The sequence below is a fragment of the Phalangium opilio genome, unplaced genomic scaffold (assembly GCF_054372755.1).
Source record: "Phalangium opilio isolate 3A_F unplaced genomic scaffold, DU_Popi_V2 ptg000014l_1, whole genome shotgun sequence".
Classification (NCBI taxonomy): Eukaryota; Metazoa; Arthropoda; class Arachnida; order Opiliones; family Phalangiidae; genus Phalangium; species Phalangium opilio.
Genome location: NW_028324149.1, coordinates 729410 through 742529, shown reverse-complemented (window position 1 = coordinate 742529; position 13120 = coordinate 729410). Strand labels below are relative to the sequence as shown.

The 13120-nt window shown below is 34.4% G+C and overlaps 1 protein-coding gene across 2 annotated transcripts in view; it reads right to left on the bottom strand.

The window, feature by feature from the left end:
• The window catches only part of LOC149704965 (uncharacterized), a 58895-nt gene extending 48775 nt beyond the window's left edge, over positions 1-10120 (bottom strand). The window contains exon 1 of one of the 2 annotated variants that reach the window (XM_089865101.1): positions 9203-10120. In XM_089865101.1, the coding sequence (XP_089721227.1) occupies positions 9203-9368 (166 nt within the window). In that variant the 5' untranslated portion in view covers positions 9369-10120. The remainder of the gene's footprint in view (positions 1-9202) is intronic. The other variant, XM_089865102.1, reaches the window with a different exon arrangement.
• Positions 10121-13120: the final 3000 nt, after the last annotated feature.

Below are 13120 nucleotides of genomic sequence, written 5' to 3'. Positions count from 1 at the left end.
ACGCCTCACCAGGCCTCCTTCGCTTTACGTCATATCAATGACCTACCTCAGTCACTTCATGACAAGCTCCAGTTTCTAAGTTACCAGTGACAAACTTATGAAACAAACATATCTTACGAACTTATGATGATATGTATGGCGTGATTCAGTCGCGATTGTTTATATCTTGAAATTGAGTACAGCGAGCTTAGCTCTCTCACTCCCTCTCTCTCTCTCTCTCTCTCTCTCTCTCTCTCGCTCGCTCTCTCTCTCTGGACGAAATCTTGAAATCCGATGAGAAAGAGCGGGTGTCTTTTATATACATATATACGTATATTTTTTTTCCCGCGCGCGTTTCAAGTTGGAAAAAGAGAGAGTAAATCTTTTTCTTCCTCTTCTCGCGTGGCATGTCTTGTCTTCTAATCGACCCCCGCATCTCTCGGGCCTAACTTCTTCCTAAAACCACGCGCTCTTTTAGAAATAAAAGCGCCCAGCAGCAGCACGAGGGTGTCTTCCAAAACTAACTCGAAATGAGTTAGAACGTTCTTACACAGCAGCCTGAAGTTTTTGGTAGGAAGGACAAGGAAGCTCGATGTTTCTCTTCTGTCTTTTTTATCATCTTAACTTCAAAAGCTTCGGGAGCTAGCTAGCTTCGAGCTAAATTCTTTGGCAAACCGCCAAGAATAAAATAGCCACGCTGCACTTGCGGGAAAGCCCCTCGTAGTAACTTTTACCCCGCTCTCTCTCTCTCGCTCTCTCTCTCTCTCACTCTCTCGCTCTCTGTTCAATGTCGCAAAATGTCTATTTTCTTCTTTGGAGAAGCTCAGCTTCCGATAAAACGAATCTCCCGGAGAAAAAATGCTCCCGAGCTTCCCGTGTGTTTTCCATCCAAGAAAACAAGGGAGGGAGGGAGGAAGAGGGGGAGGGGGGTTGCGGCGGAAAAGAATTTTACAAAAGTTTGGCCAGTCTTCTTCTTCTTTTTCCATTTTACAAGATAATTAAGTTCAGAAATAGGCGGCGGATATGTGCGGACGTCCGAGGAAAGAAAAACGATTGCATGGTTTTAAAAATACACCCCTTTTTCTATTTGGCCCGGAATTCTGCCCCGCATACTCCCGCGCATTCTTCGAAAATTGGTCCTTATTGAGTTTCTGAAGTTTTCCCCAAAATCCTAGGCCTAATTACAAGGCTTTCAGATTGAAACTCGGAATAGATTTTTTTACCCCCAAAATTTTTTGTTAGGATGATTAAATGTTTTTCCTATTTAAGGGAAAAAAATTTAAAACTTATTTTTACTTTATTTTTTATTTTTTATTTTTATTAAAAGGGTTTAGGACAATTTATATTAATTAAAGGGAGCATAAAAGCAATTTGAAGTTTTGAATGAAGCATGCATGAATTTGAACTAATTTTAAATTTTAAAGGAATTTGTAATGTCTTAACAATTAAATTAGTACAGGAAACTAGATTTATAGTTAATAACAATATGGTGATATGAAACTTAACTATAATTAAAATTGCGTTCAAATTTAATAAGCCTTATGGAATTATTATTATTATTATTGAATTAAAACAACACACGTCTGAACTGCGTTAACAGGAATGTTTGGCATTATTTAAGATATATATGTATATATACAAATGCCTGTTTAATATTAATTTACGTAAGACAAAGCCGCCTAGAATCTGCTGGAACGTTCCCAACTGAATATAACACAAACACGTTTGCATATTAAATTATTTAAACGCGTCAACACGCGGCTTATATTGCCAAGTACATTTGACGAAACACGGAAGTTTTGACTTAAATTTCAAGGTGAAATTATACCTACACTATAAAATTACAGGTACTGAATACCTAATCTTGAATAAAGTAAACCTTTTTTCTCATAATTGTGGTTTTCAGGAGGAATATGATATAGCACTTTTAGATTCGCCAAAAATTTTCTGCTTATTACTTTCTTATATACCGGTGTATTAGATATTTATTTTTGAGAAAAATATTTCAGCCCTTTTGGCGCCAAATTTGCGCGTGAGCTCGTGCGTGTTCTTTTCCGAGTGTGTGTGTGGGGTTATCCGTACAACTTTCGCTGGTCGTGGCTTCCCGCCAAAATTCTACCATATTCGCGCGCGCGCGCTCTGGCTTTTGGCGCCTTACTGGCAAGGCAAACATCTAGGATTATGGGATCGAGTCTCCCGCGCTTAAAGTTCATTAATTAAAGTTGAAACAAATATCTTATTGGAGATAAAGTACAATACCGTTTTGAATAAATTTTTTCTGTTCACACAGATGAATATAAAACCATTTAAAATATTTTATAGACTTTATAGAAAAATTTGTTTTATTGAAAAAAATATATTTGTTAATATTTTACTTTAATTTATAAACTTTTATACAACCGTAGCTCAATTTTTTTTCTGTTTTTCCGTTTTTTCTTTTTTGAGAGTTGATCCCAGAAAAAGGTCTCTTCCCGGGTTTAAAAATAGAGCGTTTCTGGCTAGCCCCATTCTCAGACGCAAGCTCGGTTCTATAACAGTTTTAGCGGCATCAGTTTTTATAATTTTTTTATTTAAAAACGCGAAGAGCTTGAAATATTACAACAGGACGATAACACCGAGGCCGTACGGTGCGAGCTATAGGGAGCAACGCGAATATCCGCAGACTAAGCGTATTATTTAAATTAGCGTGGAAATTGGAAGACTAAAATAGAATTTTTTGTTATATTGTATCCTGAATTATTTCATGGAAGATACGTCAATGACACTTTAAAACGTGACATTTTTTTTTAATTTTTAAGGGATGTTACGGGTCATGGACTACTAGAATCAAAGTCAGGGGGGTTTGGAAATTGAACTAGAATATCAGAGGGAATGTCAGGGAATTTAGTAATTGGAGTAAGAAGATGAGAAGGAATGCCAGGGAATTTGGAAATTGAACTAAGAAGATGAGGGGAATGTCAGGGCTTTTTTAGAATGGATTAAAAAGATCAGAGGGAATGTCAGGGAATTTGGAAATTGGACTAAAAAGATGAGGGGAATGTCAGGTCGTTTGGAGAATGGACTAAAAAGATCAGAGAGAATGTCAGGGAATTAGGAAAATGGACTAAAATGATCAGGCGAATTCCATTGAGTTTGGAAATTGGACTAAAATATCAGAGGGAATGTCAGGGAATTTGGAAATGGGACTAAAATATCAGAGGGAATGTCAGGGAATTTGGAAAATGGACTAAAATATCAGAGGAAATGTCAGGGAATTTGGAAATTGGACTAAAAAATGAGACGGAATGTCAGGGAATTTGAAAATTGCAAAGAAATTCGAGAACAGTCGTAAAGAAGAAAATAGAAAAAAAAATTCATTTGACAATAAACTTGAAACGATCGGGGAAATGTCATGAACTTTTAAAATAGACATTATATATAATATAATCCACGCAGGAACTTATGGAATTAAATCTAAAAAATATCGTATTAATTTCACCTATATATTAATTAACTTGTCTAAAGTATTTCAAAATTTCCAAATTCATAAAGTATATCCCAAATTTTGAAATCCTTAGTTTAAGACGCGTCAAGCTTTAAGAAAGGCCGCAGGTGTATTTTCGTTTGATTATTCTTGAAATCTTCTCATGGATTTTAACTTAAGAATTCAACCCTACTTAAAAGGATGAACGAACTCCACCTCCCTACTCGTTATTTGGAGAAAATTTAATTATCTCTCATCGTTACTATCTATTCAATCCCCCAACTCCCATCCGTATAATATCATCTTTCATTTGTTTCTCCGCACTGATTGGAGCGTAAATTACTCTTACCATTTAAACCATATATATATACACTAACATAAGTATATAAGATATGTTCCATAAGTATGACAATACCTATACTTCGTAATGCTAGAAGAGACTTACAGCTCGAGCTAGATCGAGAGAATTGAAGTACTACACTCGGTGGTTAATTTTGTGGGACTTCCATCTAGTCCTATTTAGTCTGCATTACTAAGCCTTTGACAGCGCCTCACCAGGCCTCCTTCGCTTTACCTCGAATCTATGACCTACGTCACTTCATGACAAGCTCCAGTTTGTAACCAGTGACAAACTTATGGTGGTAACATATCTTATGAACTTATGATACTAAATAAGGTTTAGAATTGGAGCGTTACGCCTATCCTATATTTATTTAATTTAAATTTTTGGATACTTTATATAATATGACATAGAGATAAGTCTAGATTGTTAATTAGGGAATAATTTTTTTATATAATTATAAGTATAATTATATTTCTATATTTTCGCTTTAATAAGAATGTAAGTTGGTAATTATTAAGCGAATATACACAAATAGCACGACTATACACCTCTTTGAAGATACCGTAAAAGGTATTTTCAATTTAGCACGAGAAATTTTGTTTCACGATTTTTTATAGAATGCAGAATGAAAGCCAAAATATTGTAACTTTAAGTTTAAAAATATTATTTTATAATTTTATTGATGGACGAATTTTTTAAACTATTCCTATCTCTAAATTATTTTTTTTTTAATTTTTTAAATTTTAAAAGGAGTTATTTAATTTTTCAGCATTTTCTTTACAATATTTACAAATTTATGTTAATTAACAATAATATTCTTATTATACATTTAAGTTAATTAACAATAATATTCTTATAATACATTTAAGTTAAATAACATTCTAAACCTTTCATATTCTAGAGCAATATCATCCCAATTGTATTTTACCATCTTTTTGCTCTTGAGCTTCTCCTCCTCCATCTGGTCTTTCCTCCCTCCCATTATCCACCTCATCCCTTATAATTTCAACTATCTTCAAACCCAACTGGTTCAAAATCTTAAAAATTTCGGCACAAACTTTAAGAGAAAGTATTGAAGATACTCAAGCGTGGAATTTCCTATTTATTTTCGGACGCTATAGCTTCTAGATTTAATTCGGACACACGATTTGAAATATTAATAGCTTTTCCAGTATTCCCAAGGGATGCTCATTTTCGCAGTTTCCTCATTTGAAAAGTTTAACTTTAGTTTAATACAAGATATTTAAATATTCTAAAGCAGATCTATGGTATAGTTAAGTCTTTGCCGTCATTAACGACTGAAAGAAAATGGAATACCATTTTAATTGAAAAGAGAGTATAAAGGTTTTTGGCCTAGCAGTATACACTGTGGAAGGGATCGAAATAATATTTATTTTATCAAACATTCACCAGAATGCCGACCGAAGAAATGGATGCTAAATTGCAGACCCTTGGAAATTCAGAGAAAAGGCGTTATCTGTAATTGCTCATTTAAATAATAATTGATCAACTAATATTGAAATGAAAATTTAACTACTGTCTTGCACACCCTCCTAATTTCATAGGGTCTGTGATTTAGCATACAGATTTATTGCGTCGGCAGTACCGCGATTTCCAGATACGTGTTTGGTGCTATCTCTCATTGTGAAAGAGACCAAAATAATATTTATTAAATATCGAAAATTCGCGAGACTGCAAACGGAAGAAATATGTATACAAAATTGCAGACCTACTCAACTCAAGGCATAGTATCATCTGTAATTACTCATTCAAATAATTACTGATAACTATAAAAATTGAAATTAAATTCGTACGACTTGCTTATTGAAACATTGTATAAGTCTGTGATTTTGTATACTAATTTCTTCCGTCGGTATTACGGCGATTTAGAGATAAAATAGGTGTTGCTCTTCTCTTTTCCACGCGCTGTATATTCTTCCGTTTATTATGTAAATTGAAGAGGAGCCTGGAGCGAATTTTCTCTACTGCTTAGAAAATTTTCCTGTTTATTAAATTTTCCATCTAAGTAATACTAGGGGTACGCAAAAATTTATTAACATTTTTTTTGCACCATGGCATCCTCATTTTTTTCTTGGCTCAGGAATTTTTTCATCTTGCTTACAAAAATATGGAGCTAATGGGGTTAAAGTTATAGCTTGTTTAAATCCACTACGCTCGTGTAACACCCGGTGTATTGGCTTCGCATTTTTAACACGAAACATTAAAGATCGCTCGTAAGGGTTTGCATTGCCTGGCCCTTAGCTAAAAATATGCCGTTGGTGAATAATAGATTTTCATTTGAAAGGCAACAGCTTAGCATCATTTAGCAAAAAAAAAAAGGCGAGAGTTTTGCTATGGAATGGTCGTTAAACCATAGGCTATTTTCAAGATTCAGCGTGAAATTTCGTGCTTAGGCTATGGTAATGATTTTATTTATATATATAAAAAGGTATGGTCAAAGGTGAGCGCATGTTCGCGTATACTTTAAAATAAAAATGCCCATCATCAAATTTTATAGGATATTTTCAAGTTTTCCCGTTTAGTCTTTGGTGATAATTTTATTTATGAAAAATTCAACAGTGGTCAAATTTGAACCTTGGTTTTTTACACTAAAACATCACCTGTTATTGAAAAATTTAATGTTTAAATTAAAGGATTTGTCCGTGTTGTGACAAGCGCAAATTTCCAAACGATTTCACTTTGTGGCCCGTGATATTTGAGGTCAAAGTTCATACCTATGGCGAATACACTTTTTTTTTCGCAAGCACCTCAGAAGTAATGTTGGAAAAGAACTATACGTTAGCGCGTGTTGTAAAGGCCTCGCGAATTTTGCGTTAACCAAAACCAGTTTTAGCGTTAAAATCTCTAAGTGGGCGTAAGCGTAGCGGTAGCCCATCGTTTTTCGTTTGAAGAAAAAAAAATTAAAAAAAGTCTTGGTTATAATCAAGGAAATCGCATCGTAAACTCCCACCACTAACGTTATTGCTTTGGAAACGAACAAATTGAGAAAAATAAGAGTAGATTCGAAAATCGCCCTTAAAAATATGGCACGTTTTCGCATTGATAATTGACCAGTGGTCACTTAACTTCACCCGTACTATAAAGATATTAAACAGGCTTGCCTCAGATATATTTCATTTCAAAATTCCCTGAAGTTTCAAGGTTTCCCGGGACCATCTAAAGCCATTTTCCCTGATCAATTTTAACATATACTTTCATTTCTTTGTAGAAAGGTCACAACGTGACTAAGTACTGTACTTATAAATATATCAGTTAGTATTACCATAAGTTCATAAAATATATTCCATAAGTATGACACTTCCTATACAAATTCGTAATGCTAGAGACATACTGAGAGAGCTAGTTCGAGTACGACAAGCGAGAGTTGAAGTCCGACACTCGGTGGTTAATTTTGCAGTCCATTTAGTCGACAGCGCCTCATCAGGCGTCGCTTTACCTCGAATCTATGACCTACCTCATTCACTTCATGACAAGCTCTTATTAACCAATGACAAACTTATGGAACATATCTTACAAACTTATGATAATATGAAACCCGAAATCAGTGTAGATGTGCTCAGACATACAAGGAATGCGATTGTTTATAAGTAACCCTTCGACAATTGATTACCGTGCTTAGAATCATTTTGTCGCATGTACCAAACACGTAGATTAGTAACAACTACACCATCATCCTGCAATTTTACACATTTTCTTCTTTAGTCGTTACACAACCAAAAATAATACAGTATTTTGGTAAGAGGAAGAAAGCTAAGCTAGATAGATACAAGCTTCACACGCGATAGTGGCGCACGAGGTTTTCTCAAGATCTTCTCGAAACTCAAGCAAATTTTTATTTTTTTTTCTGTTAACTTTCTTTTTATGTAAAAGGATACAAAATCGGGCGCTACAATGTAGCTGCCTTAATCTTACACCGAGAAAAAGTACAAGAAAAAAGTGAAATATTTTGAAAAACACCATCACCACCACCCATACCACCAGCCTGTTGCGGTTAAGCTTAGGTTTCAGGGTATTTTAGCTGAAGTTGCCGGTTTATTTTTGGGATCTCTTTGATACAACGTAGTTGTATTATGTAGGTAGATAAGAATTTTTCATCTTTTTTTATCGCAACCATCGTTTAGTGTAAGTTGCATTCACTAAAGAACAAGTCTTATGATTAATATTGAATCAAATTTTACCAATTATTACCCTAAAATAATATGACTTATCTCACAACATATGACCCCTTAAATTTATTTAAGTTATGAATTTAAAAGATAATTTATTACTAATTTAATTGAATGATTATCCGTGAAACACTCTATCTAATCTTAACTTGTTTAGCGTTAAGAAAATGCGATATAACAATTTCGACGCATAGGAATTGTTCTACAGTACTTCTGTCCTTTAAAACTACTAGTTACTTCTGAGGGTCGTGCGTTTGCCTTTGCCCATATGGGGTCACAACCTTTGACCCGTAATATCTCGAACTACAAATTACGCATGGAAGTATTTTGAAGTCGCGAAATCTAGCCTGCAACGTAGACCAATATGTCTTTATTAAAAAAAACTTAACGAAAATCGACTGGAATTCTTAAATAAGAAGAAACCCTTATCGACAAGAAAATGTCAAGTTAAGAAATAATTTAATTTTGATTCTGAAGAGTGAAAATAAATATAATAACTAGTGAGCCTTGTCCTTTGGCATATTTTTGATCGACCCTGTCTCCGAGGTATCCATCGGAGAAAAAAAAAATGATGGTGCCTCAAATTAGGCGCTTGGGAACCACCCGTAAAATGCATGCGGCGTGGATGATAATTTTCTTGTAACCTCGGGGCAACTTTCCCATTCTTATTCTTTACTTAAGGGGGTAACAGTCCCATTCAGTTAACTCTTATACAATTTTTTCTTTAACATATAAAATCGATTCTTAAAGTGCAACCAGTTTTAGAAGCGGTCTTCTCAAAACTGACTGATTGTCTATTATACAAATTATCATTATTACTTTCATTTGGTATTTCTTTTCTAAATACATTTATTACTGGGGGTCTTCCAAAAAGGGGTTGTAATTATTGAACCGAAATACAGGATAAATCAAAAGGACACCCTAAAAAGTTATGATTTAAGTGTTTTACCGTTGACCCCTTACCTAAACTTCATCATCTGCAAAATGCTCTAATGTTTGTAACTTGTGGCAAAATCTCATTGAAGTTACATTTTAAACACAAAATTAATTGCACTAAACCACAGTACTTCGGTCGTACCCTTTTGGAACACCCTGTATATATCATTACCCTGTAATATTCTAAATAAGTATGGTACTTTTTCAATAGCACCTTATGAACACCACCGAAAGGAAAACGAAAGCGATTAAGAATAAAAGTTTTTAGAATAAACAATAATAATTAAGACTTACGTAGATTACTAGAATCCGCAGTTTGAAATGTTGTCAAAGCCAAAATCATTGTTTGAACGAGAAACACTTTTAGAAACGGTTTGGTAATAACACCACCAGCACTAAACCACTGATTAATTCTAGGCCTAATTAGGCTTTGTGGTTGTCGAATTCCGTGACGGCCCATAGTAATCCTTCAGAGAGGACCAGTTGGTCGCGACGAATATCCAAGTTTGTTCTGAGAGACGGGAAGGGAAATAAGCACCAATTTCCTTTTTTTTTTCCGCGAGCACACAAACTTCTTTGATTGTTTCTTCGGTTTAATGATTCGAAGAAACGCGAATCTAAGTTCCTTGTCACGATTATACCCTCTTTAATAATAGGTTCTATTTATTTACCAAGAATCAGCAGCCTCTTTCACTTCAAAGTATCGCTTTAAAACACTCAAAGGTAGACGCTGCCGTTAGTGGAAATTCATGACTGAGTCTTGGGCAATTGAGGTTTAGCACGCGCAAAATCATGGTCAAGGTTTATGACCCTGAAACAATACCGAAATTCGGAATTCGGAATATCCCCCCCGCTATAGATTTTTTTATACTTCTCTTTACATATTTTGTAAAGTTACTTTTAATCGCTAGCTAGTTAGTTAGTTAGAAATTTAATATTTTCCCACGCTAATTATCAGTTATATAATCGAAACATTAATAAACATTCTGATAAATAAAATTTCTCCGAAGGTTATATTTTTTTTTCTTTTTTGGCGCGTTTTATTTTGGCGGGAAATTTCGACGGCGCGTGTTGTCGACCGTCATGGCCAAGCTCTGAGACTTCTCTGAATCGAATCGTACAGTACACTCTCTAGGTTTTCGAGCGAGCTCGCTCTTTCCGAGTTTCTAGTCACGTTGAGAGGGCGCGAGATCGGAGACGAGAAGCAGAGCCAAAAGAACGGAGGAGGTTTGCTCCTTTGGGGATGGAGAGAGAGATGGTCTCTCTCTCTCTCTCTCTCTCTCTCTCTCTCTCTCTCTCTCTCTCTCTCTCTCTCTCTCTCTCTCTCTCTCTCTTTCCTCTTTCCTCTCTGCATCCCTTTCCTCCCATTGCATCTCCGAGAGAGAGAGAGAGAGAGGTGGATGGGTGCATCTTTTACATCCCACCCGTCTTTCGTAATCAAAGGAAAAAAAAGCGCCGTCCGGAAAATTTACAAAATGAACTTTTCCCAGCTGTTATTATATGCTAAATGAAGTATATAATAATTTCACTTTTTGGAAAAGTAAAGTTTTCCCATTTTCCTCACGTAGTCTTTGAGCTGCTCGCTATGAAACCAACAGAAACAGACTCCCTGGTGTTATTTAGAATGAAGGTTAAAATAGTATAAATATTTTGATAGTTCCAACTTCCTCGCGTATCGTACTGAATTGAACTAAATTTAATAAGTAGATATCAAGGAGTGAAATAAATAAAATTGTTTGTCTTTCAAAAAAATCAGGGCTTTTCGGTAAAACATTTATAGATTATTATATACTTCTAAAGTAAGGTTATGAAGCGGTGGAAGATTTTTTTTATTAACATCTTTTTCGGTAATATTTCTTTTAAATTAAACCAAAATAAAATTCGAAATTAAAATTTATATATCATAATAAAATTTAACAGTTATAATTAAAGTAAATCTTAACAAAATGCAACGTTTTACTATTGGCTAATTATCCTGTATTAAAAAACATTAAAAATAGTTTTTAAATGTTGCTTTCGTTTCCAAAATAAAATACCCAAAGGAGAATTGGGGTTTTTTGCTTTAAAAACAAATCAGATATTTCCATTGATCATATACGATATATACGAAAGCTAATATATTCTATACGGACAATCAAAAGATCTAGTTTCATCTCGATTCCTATACTATATTTTTCCTATAACCCTTCTACATATCCCGAAGGAATTCCTTATTCGGTATCTTTTTAGTGTAACAAGAGCTGACAAGACCTGCATGGGTCGGTATATTGAGGATCCTTCGTAAAGGCTAACGTTCGTTGGTAGGCTATATATTTGATATTTGCAAAAACGTAAGCTCTTTCAAAACCCGCTTACAATAGCAGAGCAGAGAGCTAGCAGCTCCGTGTGCTGACAGGGATCTAAAAGATTGCTTTAGGGGACTTCTTGATATTACAATCCTGCATCCACCCAGTAGACTTATTTAAAATTAATACTAGGTGGTAATGTTAAAGAGGGTTGCCACGGGTCAGGGAAAACCTGGAAAAGTCAAGGAATTTAAAAATGGGCTGAAAAGGTCAGGGAAAAGTCAGGGAATATTAAAAATTTCAGCAAAGTCAGGGAATTTGATTTTACTTGGTAAAATTTCTGGTGATAAGTCTTTATTGAAAGAGTAATGAAAGTTTCTCCTCATCCTCTCTTAACACAGAAAACTCTAAAGCAATCCTTAAAAATGTCTATAATTGTTTTTGTGAAGTAAATGCTCTCTAAAAAATCTCTTAGACTGTTATTTATAGTTAAAATGTTTCTTATTCATTTTTGTGCAAAAAATACGTTAGAACCCGTATTATTCAAATGGTGGTGTTGTTTTTATAAACTAACTTTTTTACAACTCTCAATTAAAAAAATCACGCTTAATTGGGTCCGTCAATTATAAAATTAAATGTTAATGACTATAGGGGTAGTGTCATGCTTATGGAACGTGAAGGTATGATTAATTACTTTACCTTGGAACCAGAGTATTTAAAAATAAAAGGGTCACTTTAAAATGTTTCAACATTATCACTAACAGTTAACTTATTCAGGTGCTCATAGTATATAACAACCCCCCCCCCCCACTATTTCCGTATGCGCTGCTTTCTCTGTAATTGAAATGTTCGTTCATATATCGATTAGCCCGCCCTGAACGACATGTCTAAAGGGGAAGGTGGACGCGGAGGGTTATGGGCAAGCAATAGCTGAAGAAAGGGGAAAGAAAAAAAATTCGCTAACGCCGTCATTAATTTCCATATCGATGGGTGCGCCCTCTAAAATTTACCTCAATAAGGGATGGGAAATTACGCATTCATATAAGGAGCATTTCGACTTAAACCTTAGGGTATTTCCATTTCACCTTCCGCGTGAATAAACTTTAAAAATACTGATATACTCATTTTCAATAGCGTTGAAATGGTCTATGTGTTTTTATATTATAAGCGTGTATTGGAAGTAATGAAAATCGGAGTTGTTATTTGAACAATTTATTTAGCTATAATGGGGAGATGAATTCTCCTATTTTAATTTCTCCAAGTGTTAGTGATGAAGTTTTATTACAAGTTTGGATGGCGTAACTTCAAAATCAATAAACGTCAAAGTCGAAACGATTTTTAAATTTCAAACTTCAAAATTTTGGAAAGCGAAATGGTTTATGTCGTACAACTGTCACTTGCTTTAAATTTCAACACAGACATTTTCGATAAAAATTTATTTTTTTTATTTTATTTCTTTCTTATTATTATTTATTTATTTATTTATTTTATAATTTACAATAGTACTCGTATATATTTAGAAATTGATTAAAAATGATAATGAAATGAATTAAATATTTAATTAGTTTAATTTAATTTTTAAGTTAGTTATAATTAGCAATTAACATTAATAAAGAAGTCATTAGATTCTAATTAAAACCAGGCAAAAAGCTAATTGTATGTACCTCTTGGAGCGAGTGATTTAAGGAATAATTCGGCGCAGTTCTTTTGATCTTGAGAAACGTATCTTCGTTCCTCGACACGCTACAGTGTCATCGCGTTTTGGTAGAACCTTTACGAAGACCCCTTGCTTGCAGGCAATATTTGAAGATCATATGCGAGCCGAATTTATTCTTGACTACGCGACCATACCATACAATAAAGAGTACGTGGAATTACCCCCTCTCTAAATTTAAGGGCTGAACATCAACGCGACTTTTAAATAATC